Here is a 23,770-nt window from a genome sequence, read left to right on the forward strand (position 1 = left end):
CTTCTCCCGCGGCGATGCCCTCGGTAGGAGAGGTACGGCCGGGCCGCTGCCCCGGTAGAGGCCTCGGAGCGGGCCGCAGGGTGCCCTTCTTGGGGGAGGAGGTACAAAGGCAGCGCGGGGCCGCGGTGTCGGGGCGCGCAGGGTGAACGTTTCGCTTTTTCGGCCTTTCAGGAGTCTCCGAAGTCGGCCAAAAGCACCACAAAGCCCGGCGGCGGCAGCGGGAAGGATGGCGGGGCTGAGAATTCGGAAGAGGTAAGGCTTCCGCCTCGCACGGCTCTGTCCCTGCGCTCCTCCGAGGGAGGATCCCCCCCGGATCCGTGGGTTCAGAGCAGAGAGCAGCGAAGGCGAAAGTTCACACGAAGTTAGTGCCCCTCGAGCTGCAGCCCAAAGGGAGCGATGGAGGAGCCACGGCGAGCCTCCTGCCGTGCAGCCCTGCAGAAAGGCCTGGCACAAAGCTGGGGGCAGTGTGATAAAGCTGGCTGCAGGGAGAGACATGGCAGCCTCTGAGGTGACTCTGTGCTGTGCGGCCTCGCCTCTAGCACTGTGTGCAGCTTTGGGAACCACAGTGTAAGGACATAAAACGGTCAGTGTCCAGAGGAGGGATATGAAGATGGAGAAGGGTCTAGAGACCAAGATGAATAAGGAGCAGCTGAAGCCCTTGGGTTTGCTTAGCATGGAGCAGAGGAGGCTGAGTTGGGGCCTGATGGCAGCTGCAGCTCCTCACAGGGAGCAGAGGGCAGCGCAAAGCTCTGCTCTCTGGGGACAGTGACAGGGCCCGAGGGAACGGCATGGAGCTGTGTCAGGGGAGGGGCAGCTGGGGGTGAGGGAAAGGCTCTGCCCCACAGGGTGGTGGGCATGGCCCCGATGCTGGAGCTCAGGCAGCGCTGGGACACCGCTCTCAGACATTGGGGTTGGGTTTTGGGTGGTCCTGTGTGGAGTCGGGAGTTGGACTTAATGATCCTTATGGGTCCTTTCCCTCTGGGGATATTCTGTGAGAGGAGCCACAGCTCCTAGGGAGGAGGAAGACTGACAGACAAGAGCAGTTGCATTGCTCCTGTCAGAGCAAAGCACAATCAACTCTGTTGTCACCTGGTGTCAGAGTGGGAGAGCAGTGAGGAGTCAGAGAAAAGGAACTTGTTCTTGAAAGGCATTTTCTGGGGGAGTGAGACTGAAATAATTGCTAGGACACCTCAAAGAATAGGGGTAAAGTGCTAGAGATGAAGTGATTCTTCTTTGGTATAACAGCTTCATTGCTGAGCTCAACATTACTCACAAAAAGGCACAGTCTGTATTCCCAGCTTTGCAGAGTCTCATTCTCAATTTTGATGTTGCCAATCTAGATATATTAGGATGGCTTCAGAAGAATGTGATAATATGAAAAGCTGTGTTAGAACTAATAAAAACTTGGGTTGGCAGGAGCTTTTCTGGCAGATTTGAATCTGTCCAGCACTCAAACAGTGTGCTTGTGGGTTCTGAGGCTTGGCTTGGAAGAGCATTGTATGCATGCCCAGCAAAGGATGCATACATGTGTATGGTGGTATGGCTTTTGTTTGTTTGTTTCTTTCTAATATTGCAGTTTGGCAAACAAGCTGTGTCAGTTCTGTGTCCATAGAAGCCTATGTGCTCAAGTCTTGTTTGGAACGTGTTGCACGTATGATTTGGAGGATTGAGTATGGGAGACGTAAGGCTAATGACGGCCAGGAAGTCTTCTGTGGTTCAGTGGGAACACCATGGTCCAAATAAGGTTACTTTAGGGTCTCCTTCAAAGCATGAACCTGTGTTGCACAGCCTCAAAAAATATCCCTACTACAGCCAATCCAATTCAAGGTTCAAGCCATGCTCATGCCTAACCTGCCTTGTAGCCAGCGGAGAACCAGCTGAGTTTGTTTGCCTTGGAGCTGGTGGCAGTTCTGTAGTTCCTCTTTGTATATCCCATCTCTGTCTTGGCCTCTGCCTGTTTTATGTTGTGTATTCAGCTACAAACAGCTTGCTTGAGGGCTGTCTGCTGATTTAACAAGTGAGGGAACGCCTAGTTTGGCATCGTGGGGTCAGACTTACCTTTTATTTATTTGGTATTCTTTGTCTGTTGAGTTCCCAGCTCTAGGAAGAAGAAGGAAGCCTGAGTCTTGCAATGTAAAGGTGATGGAGAGCCACCAAAGCAGAGCACTGTGATGTCCCCATCCAAACCAGTGGCCTGTGGCTGTGTTTCCTGGTAACGAGTGCTGCAGCCAGAGAGGGAGAGTTAGTTACAAGTTTCCTTCCATTACCTGCAATGGCACATAATGTCTGGTTGTTCCTGGCTACAGGAGAAACTTAGAAGTGACGTGTCTAACCTTCCCTCCCACAAAACATACCCAGCCATTTCCTCATACCCCAAACAAAATCCAGCCCTTCTTTAAGATGGAAGGCTGGGTCTCCTTTGATCACAGGAACAGAGAGCAGAGAGGAGACACCTCCAATGTGCTGCTGCCACAGGTCTCATCTCCATTTCCCTGTTGAGTTTGCAGTGAAGTTTGTTCTCTCTTGGTGCTTTCTTGTCTCTGGACTGCTCTGCTGCAGAATGGAAGAGAGCTCTTTGCTTGATAAGAAGAAATGTATACCAGTTTGAATGCAATTTTCCTGCTCTTCAGGAAGCACAGAAAGGTATTTTGACTTTAACATTGGGGGTGAGGAATTCGGTCTGTGTGCTAGGAGCTAGACTCCTTCCTCCTATCAGAAGCAGGAGGGGCTCTTGCCCTCATGGAACACCTGGAGCAGTATTGTCTGGTAGGAATTGATGCCTCTGCTGCTGTTGTGGGAGTCTTGTGACTTCTAAATTCTTCCATGGAGTTCTGGTTGCTCGGTTGCCTTTTCCGAAGGTGCTCTGAATGGAATTGTCTTCCATTCTCGGAATGGAATCTTTGTGTCTCAATAGATCAAATGTTTGATGGACTTGCAGCAGAACAGTATTTGGGCAGTTCTCTTCCAGCATGCTTTTTCCTCCTTCACGCCATGCTGCACGGAGCAGAGGACGTCTCACAGTCCTCATTTATCCTGGTACCAGAAAGTTGTGACTTGTTCTGCAGGCAAGTTGTCCAGCTGGTGGAATGAGTAAAGCTCTTTGAAGAGCAGCTCTCGTTTGACAGACCTGAGCAAGTGTGGCGGACTAGGACCTCCTGTGAGGATCTTTGTGGGGGGAGATGAAGAGGGTAGGAAACCTGTAGCATTTCATTCTTTGCAGCAAAGGTGTCTTTAGTGGAGCTGAGGTGGAGGGGCAGATGCATTCAAAAGCAGGTAGATCCCCACCAGAGCTGGCGTTTGAACTACCTGCAGGGGGTTAGTGCAGTGCTCTGTTAGATGCCCATCTTGGTGAAGGTGTCTGAGGTGATGAGGCAGCATAGCTTGGCCAGCCCCTGGCTTTGGAGGAGCGTGGTTTGCTCCAGAAGAGATTGGAGCAGTGGAAGAAAATGTGAGAGCGGAGAGTGGGAAATAAAAGATTTTTTTAGATCATTCCCTATGGAACATGACGAAGGTATGAACGGAGAGAATTTCTGTGTAGCTATTTAAGGAGAAAAAAGAAATAGAAGAGCACAAGGCAGAGTGGATGAGAGGATGAGAAAGAGTTACTCCTGACCAGAAAGCCTGGGAGAGGCAGCTGGGTGGTGAAGAGAGTTAATGACCTGGAAGTGAGAGCAGGGATTAGCAGCAGCAGTAAAGAGTAGAGAGGAGTTGCTGTGCAGCCTCAAGGGCAGCTTGGAGGCTCACTGATGACATGCACAGCTCTGGGAGAGGGTGCTCCTTTTCACTGAGCTGCTGTATTACGTGTTTTGCAGATATCTCCATGGGGCTTGTTACTGCAGTACCTGGAGTTCATTATTCAGACATAGGCGTTACAGCGTGTTGGTGTTACTTCTGAGACAGAGGTTGATTTTAATAGGGGAAGCTGTGTAACAGCAGACAAAGAGCAGGTACTGACTTGAGGGATGGAAAGGGAAGAGTCATCTGAGGAGGAGGAGCTGAGAGCAGATCTGGGCTGAAAGCTTAGCAAGCGGGAGATGCTCAGGGGACCAGTGAGGCAGAAGGGCTTTCCGAGTGGCGATACACCCAGCTGCAGTGGGAGTGCCTGCAGAGGTGAGGTCATGGATGGGAAGGAGAACAGAGGAGAAGCTGACGCTGCGCTCGGAGCGGCTGGGAGAAGAGCATCTCCTGGAGCCCAGAGTGAATAGAAATAGATCAGAACGGGCCCAGGGCCTGGGGCTCATTGACTTGCACTGACAAGTTCCTACCAGGGAGGAGAGGTGGTGGGAACTAGCAGGGAGGAAATGCCAAGCAGCCGGGGAGCCTGTGCCTGGGGGAGCTCAAACGTGCTTGTGATTGGGGCTGGCCCATCCTGCTGTCAGAGCAGCCTGCTCCACTGCAGCGGGAAAGGTGGGGCTGCTGCACCGCGCTCGGGCAAACTGCTTTGTGCCATTCCCTGATGGCTTCAGCACACATGGCTGACAAACAGTGTCTCTCCAAGCAGCTGTGGTGGTGTCAGGAGTGGGGCTGCAGTTTGATCGGGTGTGCTTATAGTGGTCAGCTGATGATGATGTCAGGAAAACAGTCTGTGAGGCTGATACCTGGGTGTTAAGGGAAAAGCTTTGTTTTGGCAGGCTGCTGTGTTCTCAAGGATACAACTATGTTGAAGAAGCTTAAAACAAACCTCTCCTCTCCTGATTCATGTTACCAAAGTATGGGGGTATTGAAGGCAGAAGGACAGTGGGCCTGCTGTAGGAAGAGCCTTCTGAAAGCAAGAATTCAGCCTGATGCCAGAAGGTCCATACAGAAGTAATCAGCGCTAAAACCCTCTGAGTGCTGCAGCATGAGAATGTATCTGGCTTTCCCCATCACTGGATTTTCTCTAGGAAACTTTATTATGTGTTGTGTGTGCATGTATCCATTTCCTAAATAACTAGCAGTTGAAGCTGTGTTTTGTCTCTCTTCGTGCCAGCTGTTGGAGACTAGAAGCTAGTGGCAATGACTTTTCCAGACCCCCTAGTGTAGAGGGCATGGCTGTAGACTGTTGGCCTGCAGTACACATTCTGTGCTGGGAACATTTTGTCTGTGGCATTGCTGAGTGGGTGGGGAATGTACAGGCATGTTCTGTCAGCCTCAGATGTCTTCTAGCAGGACACATGGGTTCTCCTTCCCTCAGTGTTACCTGTAAGGCTGCTGATGCACCTTTTTTCCTCTCTGTACCACCTTTCCCCTGTGGTGGCTCAGCGTTCGTATTCTGCCCTTATTCCCTGCGGAAGGAGAGTGATCCAGCCTCCCCACAATGCAGGTGCGTTAGCTCTTCTTGAACAGTGATGCTGTGCTGCACCTCCTTGGAAAGTGAGAACTCAGTTCAGGGTAAGGACTGTTCCTGTCTTGGATAAGCTGCAGGTAAGCCAGTCCTCACAGGGAAGTACTGGCAATATCTTGTTTGGAGGAGAGCTCCGATAAGCTTCTGCACTGCTGATGCTTTCCCCCAGAATCCTACTGGTTGGCATTCTGGGGAGAAATGGGAACGCTGTGCTCTCCCAGCAAGGCTGGAGTGCCTACTCCAGCCCTGACTGCTTTCTCGAGGTGTTTCCCTCTTGCATAAGTTTTCCATGAGCTGGGTCAGTGTGGTATTACAAAGTCAGGTAATGACCCACTAAAGCTTGAGTGGAACCAGCAGAACTTCAGCCAGAACAGAGCTGAGTTGAGAAAACACTGGCTTGAGTTTCTGGTTACCTGCTAAAAATAAAAAAGTGTCTCTAAGTGCTGTTTAGGAGGCACAAAGTTGAGAGGATGTCTCTGCACAAGAGAGTTTTTGTGAGTAAGCTCTTGTAGCCTGTTGCAAGATGTGGCCTTGCTTTCCATATCTCTAGCACCACATGTGCTAGAAAGCTCTAATGCTTTCATAGTACCTCACAGATATGAGTAAAACTGATGTACGCTTTGCAGATAACGCTGCCCATGCAACCAGCTGGTCTAGAGCCTTGCACAAGTGGATGAGATGTACTGATACGCAAGCGTGATGGTGAAAAATGTGCCCGGTTTCTTCAGTCCAAGAAGATAGTGACCATATCTTATTGCATGTGAGGCTTGTAGGTAAAAGCTTATGAGCTGTTTTACTTTCTTTTCCATCGACAGGCCCAGCAGCCACAGCAGCAGCCTCAGCAGCAGCAGCAACAAACAACTTCAAATAAGCGTCCCAGTAACAGTGCTCCCCCACCAACCCAGCTAAATAAGATCAAGTACTCAGGGGGACCCCAGATTGTGAAGAAGGAGCGTCGACACAGCTCTTCTCGCTTCAATCTGAGCAAAAACCGGGAACTGCAAAAGCTCCCAGCCCTTAAAGGTACAGAAACTGGGGGGCAGGAGTGACCTTCCTAACAAGCTGTGCTTTCTTCAGGCAGAAGAGCACTGTGGTGTAAGGGCTTTTTCCAGGGTGACCTTGGTAGTGTCCTGCCAACCTCCTGCCAGCGGTGCTGTAGGGATGGCTCTGGGAAAGGTGCTTGATATGGCAGCAGGCTGCAAATTGATGGATGGCCTAAAAGAAAAAGAGGATATTCAGGCCTAAAAGAAGAAGAGGGTATTCAATATGAACTTCATTAATCAGTTTCCCATTTGCAACAGTTGAAGCCCTGGTGCTGATGTTTACTTGAGGTTGCTTCACATTCTTCACCAGGTTGTGTGGGAGGGTGGTAAAGTGCAGAGACCTTGGTACAGACTGCTCTTGGCTCCTACGGTCACCTGTTCCTGGGAGAGTACTGAGCCGCCTCCTCATGCTTCCGCTGGAAGTTATGATAGTGGTGTTGAACTTGTCTACATTAGGGCAATTACCCAGCATTAGCAGTTAGTATCCATAATGGTGCGATTAAAGGTGCCTTAAGTGGAGACATGGAGAAAGTGTTGTCAGCAGTCACTCAGCCAGGCCCATTGCTGACACTGCTCACGGAAACAGGCCTTTTAGGAAAGGGAGCTGCCTGGTGGTTCAGCTGGTCTGTGAGGGAAGCCAGTAAAGTGAGTTTCTTTTCCACAGTAGTGCGTAATGGGAAGGTATTGATGCTTATCAGATCAGAAACCCATACAGAGTTTGAAATCGCAAGATGGAGTAGTTGTTCTCTACCTCCACTGTTCCTATCTCCATATCAGGAGTTACTCTCCCTCGTACCCCGCCAGCTCAAGGGGGTCTGTGACTAAGGAAAGGAATGCACGGCAGGGGGTGAACCATGCCAGTCCCTGGGCAAACCAGATAGGTGCTTTGCCTGCCTCCAAGGTCTGACATCCTGTTTTCTCTTCCAGATGCTCCTCCACATGAACGAGAAGAGCTTTTCATCCAGAAGCTGCGGCAGTGCTGTGTGCTTTTTGACTTCATCTCTGACCCCCTCAGTGACCTGAAATTCAAGGAGGTGAAACGAGCAGGTCTCAATGAAATGGTAGAATACATCACACACAATCATGATGTCGTCACTGAGGCCATCTATCCTGAAGCTGTTATTATGGTAGGGCATGGGGCCAGCATGTGCTTGTTTGCCAAAGAAACGGGGACTGTTCAGAGGCGTGTGCTTTGGGGACCAAGAGAATAGAGAGAGAAACAGATTTTTCAGAGGAGTGTGACCCCAGTCTTTCCTGTCCTTTGTAAAGAGAGGTGGAAGTTTTTCTCTCTGCCACAAACTGCACTTGTGGAGTTTATCTGTAACCCTGCAGCCTCTAGAAGGAAAGGTTTTTGCCTGCAGTGAGGGATTTGCTGTGGGAGGCCCGTCATAAGAGCAGAGATGTCATTCATACTCCTGTTTGCTCACTTCAGTTTTCAGTGAATCTCTTCCGAACGCTTCCGCCATCGTCCAATCCCACAGGAGCGGAGTTTGACCCTGAGGAAGATGAGCCTACGTTAGAGGCTGCCTGGCCACACCTTCAGGTGAGGAGAAGGAAGGTATAGATCTGGTGTATTTATTTCCAGGAAGCTGAGGGTCCATATCACCTGGATCCCTGTCCTAGTAAGCCAGTGTTGCTGTGTGCTAGGATAGGGATGGCCAAGGCTGTGGGTGAGAAGTAGCATGTAGGCAATGCGGGCGATGGGGGCATTCTGGAAACATGCTGATGGCTCTGCAACGTTCACCTGCAGATGGCTGTAGTCTGGTGGCACTGAGGTAGGCTGGAAGTGAACACTGTGCTAGGAGTAGAGGGAGTTGTGCCATATTGCCATTGTAAGAAGTAACTCCCCACAGTGTTAATTCCACTCCTGATGGCTCAAGAGCTCTCATCCTCTGGGCTTCAGCAGTATTAGAGGCAGCACCCTTGTCTGCTTTGGCACTCCTCTCCTTGCTATGCTCTCTCGGAGGCATGTGGAGGAGCACGAGTGCTTGTTGCCAAAGCAAGACCTGTGCTAGCACCTGCTAACATATTTATTTTATACTGATGTAACATGGTTGCAGTAACTGGGAGCAAATGTGACCAGAAGAAGACAGGGAACAGGATGGGAAGAAAAAGGAAAGGGGCTCAGGATTTCTTCAGTAAGCTTATTCCTGAGAAATAGTTTAAGACAAATTAGGTGAAAAGTGGTATGAAGGCAAGAAGATTAACAGAGCTCAAAAGTGTAAGTCAGGAGGTAAGTTTATAAGAGTCTCCTCAGACGCTTGCAGGGAGAAGTGCAGTCAATCTGACAAAGGCAGAACAAGTGCTAGTCACTGCAGGATGAAGCGAAAATACAGAGGACATGAAGTGCGGTTCTGCAGCAGTGGTTAATCACTTCTCGCTTCTGCAGTTGACAACATAGGGATGTGAGTGTTGATGGGAATGGCATGTCCTCAGCACCAGTGTGCTGCAAATGCTGGGAAGCATTTATTTCTTAGAATTAAGTCAGCACCAGGCAGCACAGGTTTGTGGCAAGAGGTCCGCTGCTGAGTTTTCATCGTTACCTCAGTTTTTCTGTACTGCTGTCCTTGGCAGCTCTGGATAGTCTTGCCAGTCTAGGACAACAGTAGTACTGGAAGTTTCAACACTAACAGCCTTCTGAAAGCAGGCTGGCTTTTCTTGTTGGGTTGTGACACAGCATGAATCTCAGGTGGTTTAGCAGGGTCAATCCAAATCTGAAGCCAGTTCCCAGGGGTCAGAGGACACTGTGTGTTTTCCTGGGCTCAATTTCATGTCTGCTCTTTTCTTCTTCCTTGGTGTGTCTCAAAGGCTTCCAAGAAGGGAAGGCTCTGTTGGACCTTATAGCAGCCTTCTAGTATCTGAAGAGAGCCTACAGGAAAGCTGGGGAAGGACTTTCTGTAGGAGCATGTGGCAACAGGACAAGGGGAGATGTCTTTAAACTGGAGGAGGGTTGATTTAGACTAGCTATTGGGAAGAAATTCTTTACTGTGAGGGTGGAGACACAGGAACAGGTTGCCCAGAGAGGTGGTAGGTGCCTCCAGAGGCATTCAAGGCCAGGCTGGACGGGGCTTTGAGCAACCTGGTGTAGCGGGAGGTGTCCCTGCCTATAGCAAGGGGCCTGGAACTAGATGATCTTAAAGGTCCCTTCCAACCCAAACTATTCTATTCTATGATTCCAATAAACCTAAGCCTTTGTCTTCTCTTCTGGAGGTTTCTGTTCTCTGCAGAGGTAGAGACTGAAGCTAGCAGATTTTCCAAGGCCTAGTGTCTTGATCTGAGTAGGTGGCTTTTGTCTTTGGCAGGACCTAAGGTGATGAGATCTCATGCAGACTTGGGCAGTTATGTGCCACTGCTCCATAGCCCATTGCAGTGAGGGCAACTGAATTGGTGTTAGTGGGTGGGGAAATGCATATTCCTGTGTTTTCTGTGCCCTCGTTCAGGCCTCCCAGCCTTCTTTCAAGCCCTTTAGGAGATGGAAAACATTTAAAATGTGAAGTAAACATTGATGAGAGGATGAGGAGGATTTCTAAGTGATCTCTTTTTGCTTCTGCAGCTGGTGTACGAGTTCTTCCTCCGGTTCTTGGAGTCACCTGATTTTCAACCAAATATAGCAAAGAAATACATTGACCAGAAGTTTGTACTGTCTGTAAGTAATCATAGCTCCTGCTGCTGTGCAGCACCTTTATGAAGGACATGCAGCAGACTTTGGCCAAGGTCTTATGCAAGTAGTCCAGCTTGATCAGGAGGTGCTAGATGATGAAGGTTTTCTTTCTTCCCATAGCTTTTGTTGAAAGAGCAGTTAGAACTTTCAGAGCAGGTCAAGAGTGTGTGCAGGCTGTAGTCTCTGGAATTCATTGTCATTGTGTAGGTGGGAGAGGGGCACTGGGGGCCTTTCAGGGGGAGCATGGGAGCACGCTGCTTTAGAGAGTGTGTAGGTCATTGCTGTGCTTTAGAAGATGAGAGTACTGATGGTACCAGCTTGTAGGTAGGAAGGTGACCACTGTGCTCGAGGTGCTTTAGGCATCTCTTGATCAGAGGAGCCACTTTTGCTGAGTAGGAGCACTGCCCAATATTGCTCATAGCCTCATCCAGACAGTCAGTATGCAGGCGCTGACTGAATTTCTGTCCCCACAGCTGCTGGATCTCTTTGACAGTGAAGACCCCAGAGAACGAGACTTCCTAAAGACTATTCTGCACAGGATCTATGGGAAGTTCCTGGGTCTGCGAGCGTACGTGAGACGGCAGATCAACAATATATTTTACAGGTGAGGTGTCTCCTAGTGCCACTGGCCTGATGGATGGTTGGTACAATCCAGTGAGATTGTCTCTGATCTAGGCTTTAATTAGCCAAGTGGCTTAGTTATGTCATTCTGTTTTGGTATGGATAGCCTTGGCCTGTGCCTAAGAGCAGCGAAGGTTTGGAAGTGCTGTCTTCAGCATACGTTGCAAATGTTGGGATTGGTGAGCGTTAGCTTCTTTGAAGTTGTGCTGATCTGGAAGCTGTGAATAGAATATTTGCCTCCATCTTTCACATCTTGAACTGTCTTCTGTGAGTTCTGTTTTCTAGACGAATACCTGTCTCCATAGTTTTTCCTTCCTTTTCCTTATCAGACTGGATCCAGTGTTTGGCAATGACATCTTATTCTTCTCTCTTCAGGTTTATCTATGAAACAGAGCATCACAATGGGATTGCAGAGCTGCTGGAGATCCTAGGAAGGTAAAGATGGTCTTGTAAGTCCCAGAGGAGTCACAGTGGGTGAGATGTCCTAGCTCAGCATGCTGTCTGAGCTAGTAGTGCTCTCTTCCAGCTGTTGTTGCAGGAGCTCCCTTTTTTAGAGAATCTCACTGGTGAAGCACACGGTGCTTTCCAGCCTGCTGACAAATGCAGCGATAGCCTTCTCTTCCCCACATCTGTCTGCTGTTCTTTTGAGTTTGAGACCAGCCACTCTTACTCTTACTACCAGCTGAGGCAGAAGAGCTTCTCGCAGCCTTGACAAACCATAGCAGTGGGCAGCCTCCTCCATAGCTTTAACTGCCCTGCAGCAGAAGCAGCCTTCTCTTACGCTGCTGTTATTCTGTTCTGTTGAAGCTGAGCCTTGATGACTGGGCTACCTCTGTGCTGGACTTCCCCAGAGGTTCTGTTAAATTGTGTCTGAAGGTTCCTGGGCTTATTCTGGCACAGAAAAAGCAGAGCCTTGGCTCCTTTAGAGGCTTTTCCCTGCCATGCCTGATAAGGAAGCATGCTTTCACTGGATATGGTTTGCAAGGTTGGGCCCCAGCAACTGCACTTCCGCTGGTAGGTGCTTTCTCAAGTTATTAATGAAAGCTAGAGCATCTCACTGATTCTTCTGTGGTGAGACATATTGTGTTTCTGCTGGATAAGTACATGAATGAGATTCTTGTTTCTTTTCAGCATAATCAATGGGTTTGCTTTGCCTCTGAAGGAAGAGCACAAAATGTTCCTCATCAGGGTCTTGTTACCACTACACAAAGTGAAATCTCTCAGCGTCTACCACCCACAGGTGAGAAGTCCTTCAAGTTCCAAGGGCAGAATTCTTGCAGTAGTGCTTGTTCAGGTTTGCTTATAGCTGTTTGTCAGTCTGCATTACTATATTATATGACCTTCTTGCTGTAAGGTGTTTGAGGCTTTACACTAGCTTTTTACTGTGGTGATTTGTCCCAGCTTTGAGGTGCCTGGGCCTGTGTGCATTATGAATGAGCTTTATGCCACTGGCTGATAGGAAGGTACCCTCCACTTCCTGCTGACTTAATGCTCTGGCCTGCTTTGCCTTTCTGTGATGGAAGATTGTGAAATATTGGTGCATTACTGAAACAAGGGAGGTAAAATTCAGAGCTCCATTCATCATCCTCTGTATGTGGTGTGTCAGCTGTTAGTCATTGCTGAGATGTGCAGATGGATTGGTGTGCTGGACTGCTAGACTGGCACAGAGATTAATTTCTTGCCATTTAGAAGTCATAAAAGAAGAGAAGCATGGAGAAGATCAGGACTCAGGCTAGGAAGTGAAAAATGGATGCTGAACAGTGATATCTGTTCTCCCAACCTTGTTTTAACTGGGTGATAGTCAGGTTTGCTCTTTCCCATGTGTGTGGCTGTGCTTGCATTTGAGTGTGTTAGCTGCAGACTGCTCTAGGTGACTCATTTTATTCTCAGGTTGCATGCGCTCACTAAGCTCAGGCCATATCTGGTCTTAAGCCCCACTTGCCATCAGAAGAGTTGGGACTGAGTTTTTATACAGTCTGATAGTGATAGGACGAGGGGGAATGTCTTTACCTAAAAGAGGCAAGGCTTTTACTCAGAGGATAATGGGGTACTGGAACAGGTTGCCCAGAGGTTATGGGCAGAGGCATTCGAGGCCGGGTTGGATGGGATCCTGGGCAGCCTGATCCAGTGGCTGGCAAACCTGCCAATGGCATGAGCATTGGAACTAGATGATCTTTAAGGTCCCCTCCAACATAAGCATTATATGATAATATTGGATTCCTTTGTAGCTGTAGCTGCCTGCTTGTCATACACACTGTGGAGGGCCTTATGTTACTTCCAATTGTGGGTGGTGGTGGTGGTGGTAGCACTCATATTTCCAGCACACTTGAGGAAGCTCTAATGTTGCCATGTGTTCTCCTGCAGTTGGCATACTGTGTTGTACAGTTCTTGGAGAAAGACAGCAGCTTGACGGAGCCGGTGAGTAACCTTTCTTAACCTCTGCATGACAGTCAAGTCTCCAAAGCTTCACAGCTTCCTTAGAGTTCAGAAAGAGTGAAAAAAGGCTAAAGAGTTTGGGGGGAATATTGATTATTTACTGAACTTGCTTGGCACCCTGTGGGCAAAATGGACAGTGCTGCTCATGTGCAAACCTTCCTGAAAGCGTCAAGAACATGGATAAGTTTGCCTTTGTGCTTCAGACGTTGGAGCAAATATATCAAGTGTCCTTTCAGAGCAGAGCTTTCAGCCAGTGATAGATTTTGCAGAGACAAAACAAATTGCTTTCTGATATCTGGTGGAACCAGCATTAACTCACAAGGGCCGTGAAATACTAAGAGTTCAGGCTGCCAGAGTTGGCTGAAAAACTGTCAGGATGAGGTTATAAACCTGGAACCCAGAAGTCTACTCAGGCAAGCCACTGTTTCTTGATGAAAGTATTCTTCCTGTTCTAGCATCAGTATGCGAACTCCATGGTGTTAAGTCACAGTGTAGAGACATATGCCTTCAGGATGTAGTGCTGTTGAAACAGCAAGTTCTAAAATGTGTGAGGAGTGGGTCCCTCACATATTCCAGTCACTGGCTATGCAGGCATGCAGTGTTAGCCAGGCTATATGCTGGCTTGGCAGAGGGTTGGCAAGAGACGCATCTTTCTCCACCTACGGCAGGCCAGGAAATGTCTTCTACAGAGCTGAGCTTTGCAACCTCAAAACAGCAGATGGCCATGTGCTTGTGTCATTGTAGCAGGGAGCACCAGAAAGTGTGAGCATTTTAATGAGTAACGCTAGCTGAGGTCGTTCTGTTCTTTGGCTGAAATGTGTGTGTTTCTGGTGCTCAGTGGAAGCTGGTCAGCTTCCTGGCTCTGCAGCTCTGATTCTAGAATGCTGAAACAGATCTCCTTGCTTTTTTTTTCTTTTTTTTTTTAATGTAGGACCTCAGTTTTCTGTGTTCCCAAAAGCCTGCTCTGAAACAAATTGTGTAAAGTAGCTTCCTGATCATGCTGAATACTTCCTGTAGCTGAAATCCAGCCCAGCAGCCTCCTGTCAAAGCTCCTGCTGTAGGGTGAGGGATAAGAGAGAAATTGAAAGTCTCTCAGTATTTCCAGAATTCATTCTGCGGCTTATTCAAATAGTAAATGATTGCCAGGTGAGCAAGGCTTCAGATGTGCTAATAGTGAGCACAGGCTCGACATACCTTGCACCACCTTAGCTGTAGGAGAACTTGTCTGAGTCACTGAAGCTAGGTCTTGCCTGGATAGCAGACCTGAGTAATGACAAACTCTGAGGATGCCGAACTGCTCCTTGAGCCTTGAGTTGGTGGCTCAGATGTTCCTCATCCTGCTGTTGCTTTGCCTACTGCTGTCCTTGCACTGGGGTGAAATTTCTCTCAAGTGCTTGCTTCAGGATCAGACTGCTGAAGTGCACAGTTCAAAATAGTGGCTCTTACCAGGAATTGTCTGAATCTAGTGACCGTAGAGTTAGTGCACAGTTAGCATTTCTGTAAACACCATACTGACGGCTCCAACTGAGTGAAGGTCTGCAAGATGATGGATCCTGTCTTTGACAGTGCCTAGAAGCAGATGGCTAGGCAAGGAAACGATATTAATCAAGTGGGATATAGATCTATATTCCCCTAGTATATTCCTCCACTATCTATCTTGTAAGCAATAGTTTCCTCAGGCAGGAGTTGCATCTGCATTGTTGTATCTCATCATCATCATTAGGTTTAGCCTCCGTAAACATATCTGTTCCTTTCTGGAGCGTGTTTGGGCTCTAAAGTCTTCAAGAATGAGCTCTGTAATCCAGTTACCTTTATGTGTAATGGTTCTTCCTTTTGCTTCCTCTGAACGTGGCCATTGCGTTATTTATTGGGTACTTTGTAGCGTTCGGGCTCTGTGGTATATTGAATAATGATTCCTTAATCACCTCCATAGCATTTCTGATTTTACTGGTTGATCTTTCATTGTTGCTCTGCGCCATCTGGCATCCCCTGCCCACTCTGGCTTGATCCTTCCTTGTTAAAGAGTGCTGGGGGAAGAAGTAGTTGTAAGCTTTGTGCTGGTAGTACTAAATGCTAGCATCCTGGGCAGCGCTGCTGTCTTGTGTGCAGCTTGGCAGAGTTTGTGCTTTTCTCTTCCTTCTTCCCTGGTAACTCACCCTGGCTCTCTGAGAAAGCCTCGTTATTTCTGTTACTTCCTTTCCTTTGCTGTTGTGACCAGGCTTTTTAAATCTTATTTCGCACCCTGTGTTAACTTTCAGTCTCTAACACTATGTCTGTACCCTTCCTACTCAGGTGATTGTGGGCTTGCTGAAGTTCTGGCCGAAAACACACAGTCCCAAGGAGGTGATGTTTTTAAATGAGCTGGAAGAGATCCTGGATGTGATTGAGCCATCTGAATTTGTGAAAGTTATGGAGCCCTTGTTCAGGCAGTTGGCCAAGTGCGTCTCCAGCCCACACTTCCAGGTGGGTCCCAGCTCAGGGAGCGGGTAGGGGACTGGCTTGTAACCCACCTGGCGTGCAAGGGTTATGCCACAGCTCTTGAGCTTGTTTTTGTGGATCAGTAGCACATGGTGGTGCCACCAGAAGAGATTACTGGGGTGCCATGTGGTGGGAGGTGGTGAGAATCCTCACCCCAACCCCAGGGCAATCTCATCCAGGGGGAGAGCTAAGCTGATTAGTGGGCCCCCTCCTGCTGCGCTGTGCTGTGCAGCAGCTGGAGCAGAGGTACTCTGCCCCCTCCTGTTTTGTCTAGCAGATGCAGTATAGAGGAATTCCATCCAGTGTCACCCTGTCACAGTAAATCCAAGCTGGCTGCAGTACTAGATTGAGGCTGATGAAAGAGAGGCCGTGGAACAAGAGTGGCTTCAGACAAGGTGCTTTGTATTATTCCAGTGTTAATGATAGTTAGGTGTACTGAAAGTGGTAGTCTGCTTCATCCTTGTTCCTTGAAACGTGGCTTGCCCAGGTGTGGGTGGGGTGTTAAATGGTGACGTAGCACACCCCCAGGGTGGGTGTGACTGCACAGTGAGGCAGACTGCCTTCCGTCTGTCTTTGAATACAGTGAGATACAAAGCTGTGTTCAGAAACCAAAACTGGGATTGGCCTAGGTTGTGTGTAAAAGTTCCAGGTTTCCCGGAAGGGAGTGACTCTGGAAGAGGCTTGGGGAGCTTGATGGAAATCAACTGGACGTGGATTACTTTTTTGGTTGATGGGAACCAAGGGGCTAACAAGACCTTTACATATGAAAGTAGCTACAGTAGGGAATGAAGGAGCTTGAATGGACAAGGGCAAAGGCTGGAGGAGAGGCATCCTGTATTTCAGACCAGTCCTCTTCTGCTGCTGGCTCGTTGCAAAACAGGACTGAAAAACATGGACAACTTGTGAATGCTCCACGGTCCGGAGGAATAAACCTCAAAGGTGTTCCATACAGTAAGACTAAACAGTTTCAGTGTCTGCAACTTGTCAGGGAGCAAAAGTGGGAACTGACTTCTTGGTAAGTCTGAGTATCTTGGTGTGGGAGAGTTTTCTCCAAGTGAGCTGTGCATTAATCCAGCAGACAAAGGCTTAACAAGATATAATGGTTGGAAACCAAGGCTGGGTAGGTGAACACAAGATGAATTTCACTTTGTTTACTCACGTGAAATGATATATTAGGAGGATATCATGAGTTCGGTCGGACAAAATATAAAACAGACTGGATGCCTCTTCCCAGGTGTTTAGCTCATCCTCAAGCCAGTGCTAAATGCAGAAATTCACCCATTGGCTTGGTTCCTGCATTGCTGAAATTTGTGGCCAAACGCGAAGAATTGTGGTTGAATCTGTCACCATCTGGAAACTTGCTAGATTTGTTTGACTTGTTGGAGCAGAGTGACTGCTCCAAGACTTTCCGTATTTTCACCCACGCTAAATCAGGTAGATGGATTGTAGGCCTGGTATTTGAAGCATGCTCAAATGGCCGGAGAGGCTGCGTTAGGGAGAAGGCCAGGGAGGGATGGTAGCTATGAAGCTTTACGGTGGACAGTCTGAGGAAATGAAGGAAGCTTGGAGTTAGTCTGTGCCGTGACCTGAAGAGGATGACATTACTGTGCTCACACGTTGTATAAAGAGCGTTGGAGTTAATGTTGGGCTTGCCTAGTCAAGAACACGAGGTTTTCCCCCAGGAAAGTGAGAAGTGTCTGGCAAATGCCATAAGGGAAAGCACTCTAGGCAAAGGGAAAAAATGGCCATGCAGACGTTGGTGAAGGTCAGCCCTGCTGCCTGTGCTGTGGGGAAGTATTTGCTCCTCTGGGTGGTGGTAAGCTCTGGTCTCAGCACTGCACAGTTTCCGTGTGCACCGCAGGTGTTACTGGAAGGAGCCTCTCCAAGAATGGGTTTCTCTCCCACTGCAGGTGGCAGAGCGAGCACTGTACTATTGGAACAACGAATATATCATGAGCCTGATCAGCGATAACGCAGCCAAAATTCTCCCGATCATGTTTCCAGCGCTCTACAAGAACTCCAAGAGTCACTGGAACAAGTAGGTCTTTCCGCATGCCCTGGCACTCGCTGTGCATGCAGGATTGCTTGACCTACTAGCGATCTTGGGGCATGCTGCTACAGTGCAACGATGCATGGCACTCGGTGACACCAGGTGCTGAGACAGAGGGGGTGTTGTTGGTATCGGCGTGGGAAGGTGCCACAGCAGACCACGGTGGCCTGTAAGGAGTCAGGCATCTTGCAAGGATTGGCACTGTGGCTGTCAGGTCTACCCAGAGTTTGATGCCTGCGTATCACTAGTGCAGCAAGTCTCTTGGAGGTGTGCTGTAGGCTTTCCAGCTGATTCTTGGCTGCTTATTAACTGATGATCACCCACGTGCTCTCTGTGACAAGACACTTAGTCTGATGCCAGTGCCTGACTGCACTTGAGTACAGAAAGAATGGAGAAAGCAGAACCAGCCAGGAAGATGTCCAGTGTCAGATTGCCTCCTGCATCTGCACCCTCAATACTTGTCTCTGTTGTGGTTCTCCCCTAAACTTCCTGCTAGCCTCTCTTCCAACTGCTTCTTCAGCTGATTTCTTGTCCATTTAAACTGAACTTTAGAGCTCTTTTTTTTTTAATGCGTTAACTAGAAGTGCTTAGTCCACAGCTGAGATCCCAAAGTTTTCTTGTTTAAAAAACACAGGGAGATGGAAGAAAAAATAAAGTCATATTTTCCTATTCCAGAGTATGGAAAAACAAAAATAATTAATTCTGGGGAGACTGGACAAGACCAGGACTTAGGAGTATGCTGTGGTAACGACAGGGTTGTGAGGTAGAATTGCTCCTTACTGGTCTGCTGTTTGTTTCCTTAGCGGTAGCAGGAAGCACAGACTTGAGCCACCAGTCAAGGCTGGTCTAGAAACTGGGGTGAACATATGAACATCCCCAAGCTGAGTTGTCCTGCTGTCTGTTCCCTTTGGTCTCTTTCAGTCTACACATGTAGACATGAACACGTGCACACTTCAGGCATGCACGTGTGTTTACCAGAAAGCAGACACATGCATGTGCAGGCAGGCACACATACGTACACACACACATGTATAGCTGCTCTCCCACTCAGTGTTACTGCACCTGATCAGAGTTCAGAAAAGGACTTCATGTTCCTGTCTGAAACCTTCTGCCAGTTCTGCTTCCTTCTTTTGCAGTCAGGCGTTCCTGATTCTGCTGTTTCTACCTTTCTTTCTTGTCTCTCTTGCGCTGGTGTGGCAGAAGAGGTCCTAAAGGTGTTTTCCTCTTTTTTTTTTCTATTTTAACACTGATCACTTTGTTCCAGCATAGACTGAGTACCTCAGGCTCCCCTCTTCCTTCCCATAGCTCATTTCTTCCCTATGTCATGTCAGTCAGACTGCATAAATCCAGCAGGGCTGTAGCTCTCTTCCATATTCCATCTGTAGAGCTGGAGATGCACCAGGGCTCAGCTATGCAGAGTTGCATCATTTTCCCCCAGCTCAGGTATTTCAGAATCGGCTTGAATACTTGTTTTTATTCCTTGGAAGGGTCTTTGTCACAGTCTGCTCAGGCACAGTGTAACCTATATGTATGTTACTGACACGAAGGCAGCTTTTCTCCCTCTGCTCTTTTCCATTTCCAGGGCTGCTGAACGTTTGCGTTTTGGGCAGCTCAGTAGCAAAACTCATAAGTAAACACTGGGCAGCCCAAAAAAGTCATGTTGTGCATCTTGAGGTTAATTGTGGAAGGCACTAGAGCTAGATTAGGTAAATCCCTCTTCTAAACAGCCCTAAGCAGGTCCTTAGAGTCCTTTCTCTCCAGTTTGTGACTGTAGGAATTGAGCGCGATTGTTTTTGCGCTTGCGAAGAGCAGTCAGAGCAGGACTCTCCCAATGATCTTCTCTCTTTTTCCTCCGTCTCTTTCTCTGTGTGATGGTCTCAGGTGCTGTGTCTGGGGTTTTCCCACTCTAAAAGATGGGACTGTGTCAAAATCTGTACCAGTGCTGTTATGTACAAGTTGCTGTGACTGTTTGCTCTTGTCTCTGCTGCTGGGGCTGACTCAGGGCTGAGAATCCCTGATACCACCATGACTTGTTCTCCTTTCCTGTTTTCTTTGCAGGACGATCCATGGGCTAATCTACAATGCACTCAAGCTGTTCATGGAGATGAACCAAAAGCTTTTTGATGACTGCACACAGCAATACAAGGCAGAGAAGCAGAAGTGAGTAAGAGCTCCTTGCCCAGTGGCTCGAGCTCATCCTGGAGTCTCTTCAGACATGCTAACAGCTGGTAGATCCCAGTAGGCAGAGGGGGAATGGTGCAAATCATTTCATCAAGAAGTAGAGGACTCCTCAGCAGTAACTGTATGTGGGGGTGAGAAGAGTTGTTACACACGTGATCAGATAATCCTTTCAGTTCTGCTGAAGCGGGTAGCTTGGAAAAGAGTGACAGAGTTTTCTGGGTCATGAGGAAATAAACTGCAGCGTAGAGTCTGCTCAGCTTTACAGAGAAGCTCATGCTCTGCCTTGAAAATATTTACCAGTTCTTGGTGATGCCCGTGGGATCCTGCTGCTTTGTAAGGTGTTTTCTGAATAATTTTGCTGCAGAGGGCATAATGCATCCTTTGCACCACAGGATGCTTTCAGTTTTCCGGTAATAAAGATGGAATAATGTCTGCAACTTTGAAGAACAAATGGTGGGGCTAAAATCTTAGCTCAGCAAGTATCTGTGCTGCGATGCAGTAAAGAGAAAAAACTCTGCTCTTTCTGCTGCCTTGTGTTCAGTGCGATTGGTGAGTTGCATCAGTTCATTAAGCTGGAAGGAAACTTTTTCTTTCCCAAGTCAGATTTCTGCTGGCTTTGTGTTGTGAAAGAGCAATAAATAGCAAAGTTGAGATGTGGAGTTTGGGGATGGGTGACCTGTATATGGAGAAAATAGGATTTTGTAGCATTTAAATTGACGGCGTTAATAACTTTTTCACTGCCAAGATATGAAGAGACAGAACCCATCTGTATCTCTGGAATGATAGGTGTATCCCAGCTGTCTGTACATGAAGTCAAAATGAGCCTAACTGGGAACAAGTGACGCATGCACCCCACTGTGACTTGCCCAGAGGCTCTGTGCATGCTTAGCACAGACTACCTCAGGAGAGGGTACTTGGAGGACCCAAAAGGGTACCAGTGGGCTATTGGTATAGCTTCTGTGGAGACAGAGGAAATGTTCAATATCTGTCTGCCTTGCCTGGTCTTTCAGAGGACCCTTCTGTTGTGGGGGTTGCTAGAAGTTGAAGAACAGTAGGTGCTAATTGCTACTGCAGTCGTGGATTGGTAGCAAAGGTTCTGCACCAGAGGGTGGTCAGGCATGGAACAGCCCCGAGCTGCTGGAGTCAAAGGAATGGGCAATGCTGTTGGACATAGGGTTTGAATTTTGGGTGGTCCTGTTGGAGTTGGATTCAGTGATCCTTGTGGGTCTCTTCCAACTTAGGATATTCTGTGATTCTTTAATTATTTTCCCATTCTCGGGCATTTGTGAAGCCCACTCCTGGATCCCAACATGTATTTTAAGTCACAGTCAAAGCACTATTTCTGCTGAGGTCTATCTGCTGTTTCCATCAGGCTTTTTCTACCTGTTATAGCTTATACCTGTTCTGAGCTGTTGAAGGTGACAGTGACCAGTACCAGTGTGTGGCTCATGGAGCATTATTCTGGAAAAGATCCACAAACCATAGAATCATAGAAATGCTTGGGTTGGAGGGGACCTTAAAGACCATCCAGTTCCAATGTCCCTGCCATGGGCAGGGTTCCCACTCATGAGATCAGGCTGCTCAGGGCCTTGGATCCCTCCAGAGGTGGGGCATCCACAGCTTCTCTGGGCAGCCTGTTCCAGTGCCTCATCGCTATTTGTGTGAATTTTTTCTCCCTAGCATTTAATCTAAATCTCCCCTCTTTTAGCTAAAAGCTATCCCCCCTTGTCTTATCACTATCAGGCCATGTAAAAAGTCGCTCCCCCTCCTGCTTATAAGCTCCCTTCAAGTACTGGAAGGTCACAGTGAGGTCTCCCTAGAACCTTCTCTTCTTCAGGCTGAACAAGCCTACCTCCCTCAGTCTTTCTTCATAGGAGAGGTGCTCCAGCCCTCTGAGCATCTTCATGACCCTCTCCAACAGCTCCACATCTTTTTTGTGCTGAGGGCCCCAAGCCTGGACGCAGTACTGCAGGTGGGGCCTGACACAGGCAGAGCAGAGGAGAACAATTCCCTCCCTTGCCCTTCTGCCACTCCTCTTTTGATGCAGCCCAGGATACTGTTGGCCTTCCAGGCTGCAGATGCACCCTGCCGGCTTGTGTCAAGCTTTTTATCCACCAGGACCCCCGAGTCCTTCTCCACAGGGCTGCTCTCAAGGAGCTCTTCTCCCAGTCTGTACACATATCTGGGGTTGCCCCAACTCAAGTGCAACACCTTGTTGAACCTCATTATGTTCACATGGGTCCGCTTTTCAAGCTTGTCCAGGTTCCTTTGGATGGCATCCCTTTCTTCTATTGCACCACTCAGCCTAGTGTCATCAGCACACTTGCTGAGCGTGCACTCAGTCCCACTGTTTGTCGTAGATAAAGATGCTGAAGAGCACTGGTCACAAGATGGACTTGCTCTTTGGTTACAGTGGGAGGGATTTTGTTCCCCCAGCCTCCTCCTAGAGGTCTGGGGACGTGGGAGATGTGAGAAGCCTGACTGCCAGTGAAGACTGTGACAAAGAACTTGTCGAGTACATCAGTCTTCTCTGTGTCCATTGTTGCCAATCCAAATTATGAAGGGGCAGAACCATTCTCATTTATCGGGGTATGCTCTCCTTGTTCTGTCTCCTCTGACCAATATACCTGTAGAATCCCTTGTTATTTTTCACGTCCCTTGCCTAGTTCTATCTGCATCTTGGCTTTCCTGATCCCAACTCTCCATGTTCAGACAGCATCCCTATATTTCTCCCAGACCACCCATCCCTACTTCCGCTGCCTATAGTTTTCCTTCTTATCCCTCAGTGTGACCAGCAGGTTCTTGCTCAGCCATGCTGGTTTCCTGCACTCTCTGCTTATTTCTCCTGCTGGGGGATGAAGAGCTCTTGTGCTCTCAGAAAGGTGTCCTCAAAGAGTTGCCTTCTCTGTTCCATTCATCTAAGGATAGTTTTCCAGGGGATTTCATGTAATAATTTCCTTAAACAGCTGGAACTTTGCTCTCCTGAAGTTCTGAGGTCCTGACTCTGTTCTTTGTCAGGCCCATGTTCCTCAAGATCACAACCTTGACCAGGGCATGGTCACTACAGCCCAGACTGCCTCCGATCTTATCCTCTTTAATGATCTCCTCTGCACTGATGAGCACCAAGTCTAGTAGCATTTCACCTCTGGTTGTTCTGCTCGGTACTTGGACCAGGAAGTTATCCTCAATGTACAGATAAGAGACACTTCGGGGGCAAGCCTCAGAAAACGTTATGTGAGGTTTTTGTCATGGACACACCTTTTAGCAGCCACATCCAGGACAAGTTTGCCTACAGTGAGCATGGCACACTTCCTTAGTTGAGCCCCAAGGATCCAGTAAAGAAGTCTGTCTCTGCAAAAACAAGAAGGATCGGCTGTGCTGTCATAAGCACATAATAACCAGCTCTTCCTGGCTTGAGCAGTGTGCAAATGCCCCCCCCCCTTTGGTGGGGTGCTAAACTTGTCAAGGAAAGTTGTGAATGATCTGTGAGAGCAGGATGGGAAATCGGTAGTGGAGAAGCAGGTAGGGCAAGTGGCTTAGGAGAAAAGTAGCTTGTCTGGGTGAGGAGGTCAAGGTTTGGGGCTCAGAGAGAGTGAAGAAACAAGGGATGAGGGGGGTGCTGTTTTTAACCACAGTAGGTAGTAGGAATGGGATAAAGGGAACAGATGAGAGGACAGTTTGTTAGATAAGGGGCTCGGGACTGGACAGGACATAGGACAGTGATGGGGGGAAAAAAAGAGCATGTGCTTGGGAAGATGAGTTTACCTGGGAAGTATGCCTGAGTTCTTTGCTAAAGTCCATTGTAAATGCCATCTTCTCCCTCTATGTCTTTAAAATTTCAACCAAATACAAGCAAATCCGTGTACACTTAACACTTTGGCTGCACATTCTGGACTATATTAAAATAAGTCATGGTTGGAATGAATGGGATTAGAAAAAGCTTGTTTCTCTGACAGGAGGCAACATCGTTGAGTGGT

At 48.2% G+C, this 23,770-nt stretch overlaps 1 protein-coding gene across 4 annotated transcripts in view; it reads left to right on the forward strand.

Annotated features, from left to right (window-relative positions):
- Positions 1-23,770, forward strand: part of PPP2R5D (protein phosphatase 2 regulatory subunit B'delta) — a 29,166-nt gene that overhangs the window by 446 nt on the left and 4,950 nt on the right. Inside the window, exons 1-14 of one of the 4 annotated variants that reach the window (XM_021390781.1) lie at positions 16-32; positions 172-252; positions 2,092-2,643; positions 6,139-6,346; positions 7,294-7,493; positions 7,799-7,909; positions 9,920-10,012; positions 10,501-10,631; positions 11,024-11,083; positions 11,780-11,888; positions 13,013-13,066; positions 15,377-15,547; positions 17,473-17,600; positions 19,671-19,772. In XM_021390781.1, coding sequence (XP_021246456.1) covers positions 2,593-2,643; positions 6,139-6,346; positions 7,294-7,493; positions 7,799-7,909; positions 9,920-10,012; positions 10,501-10,631; positions 11,024-11,083; positions 11,780-11,888; positions 13,013-13,066; positions 15,377-15,547; positions 17,473-17,600; positions 19,671-19,772 — 1,418 coding nt within the window. In that variant the 5' untranslated portion in view covers positions 16-32; positions 172-252; positions 2,092-2,592. Of the gene's footprint in view, positions 1-6; positions 33-171; positions 253-2,091; positions 2,644-6,138; positions 6,347-7,293; positions 7,494-7,798; positions 7,910-9,919; positions 10,013-10,500; positions 10,632-11,023; positions 11,084-11,779; positions 11,889-13,012; positions 13,067-15,376; positions 15,548-17,472; positions 17,601-19,670; positions 19,773-23,770 lie in introns of those variants that run through there. The other 3 variants (XM_021390780.1, XM_021390782.1, XM_021390779.1) reach the window with 3 other exon arrangements.

Source organism: Numida meleagris, chromosome 3 (assembly GCF_002078875.1).
Source record: "Numida meleagris isolate 19003 breed g44 Domestic line chromosome 3, NumMel1.0, whole genome shotgun sequence".
In the NCBI taxonomy this organism is placed as follows: domain Eukaryota; kingdom Metazoa; phylum Chordata; class Aves; order Galliformes; family Numididae; genus Numida; species Numida meleagris.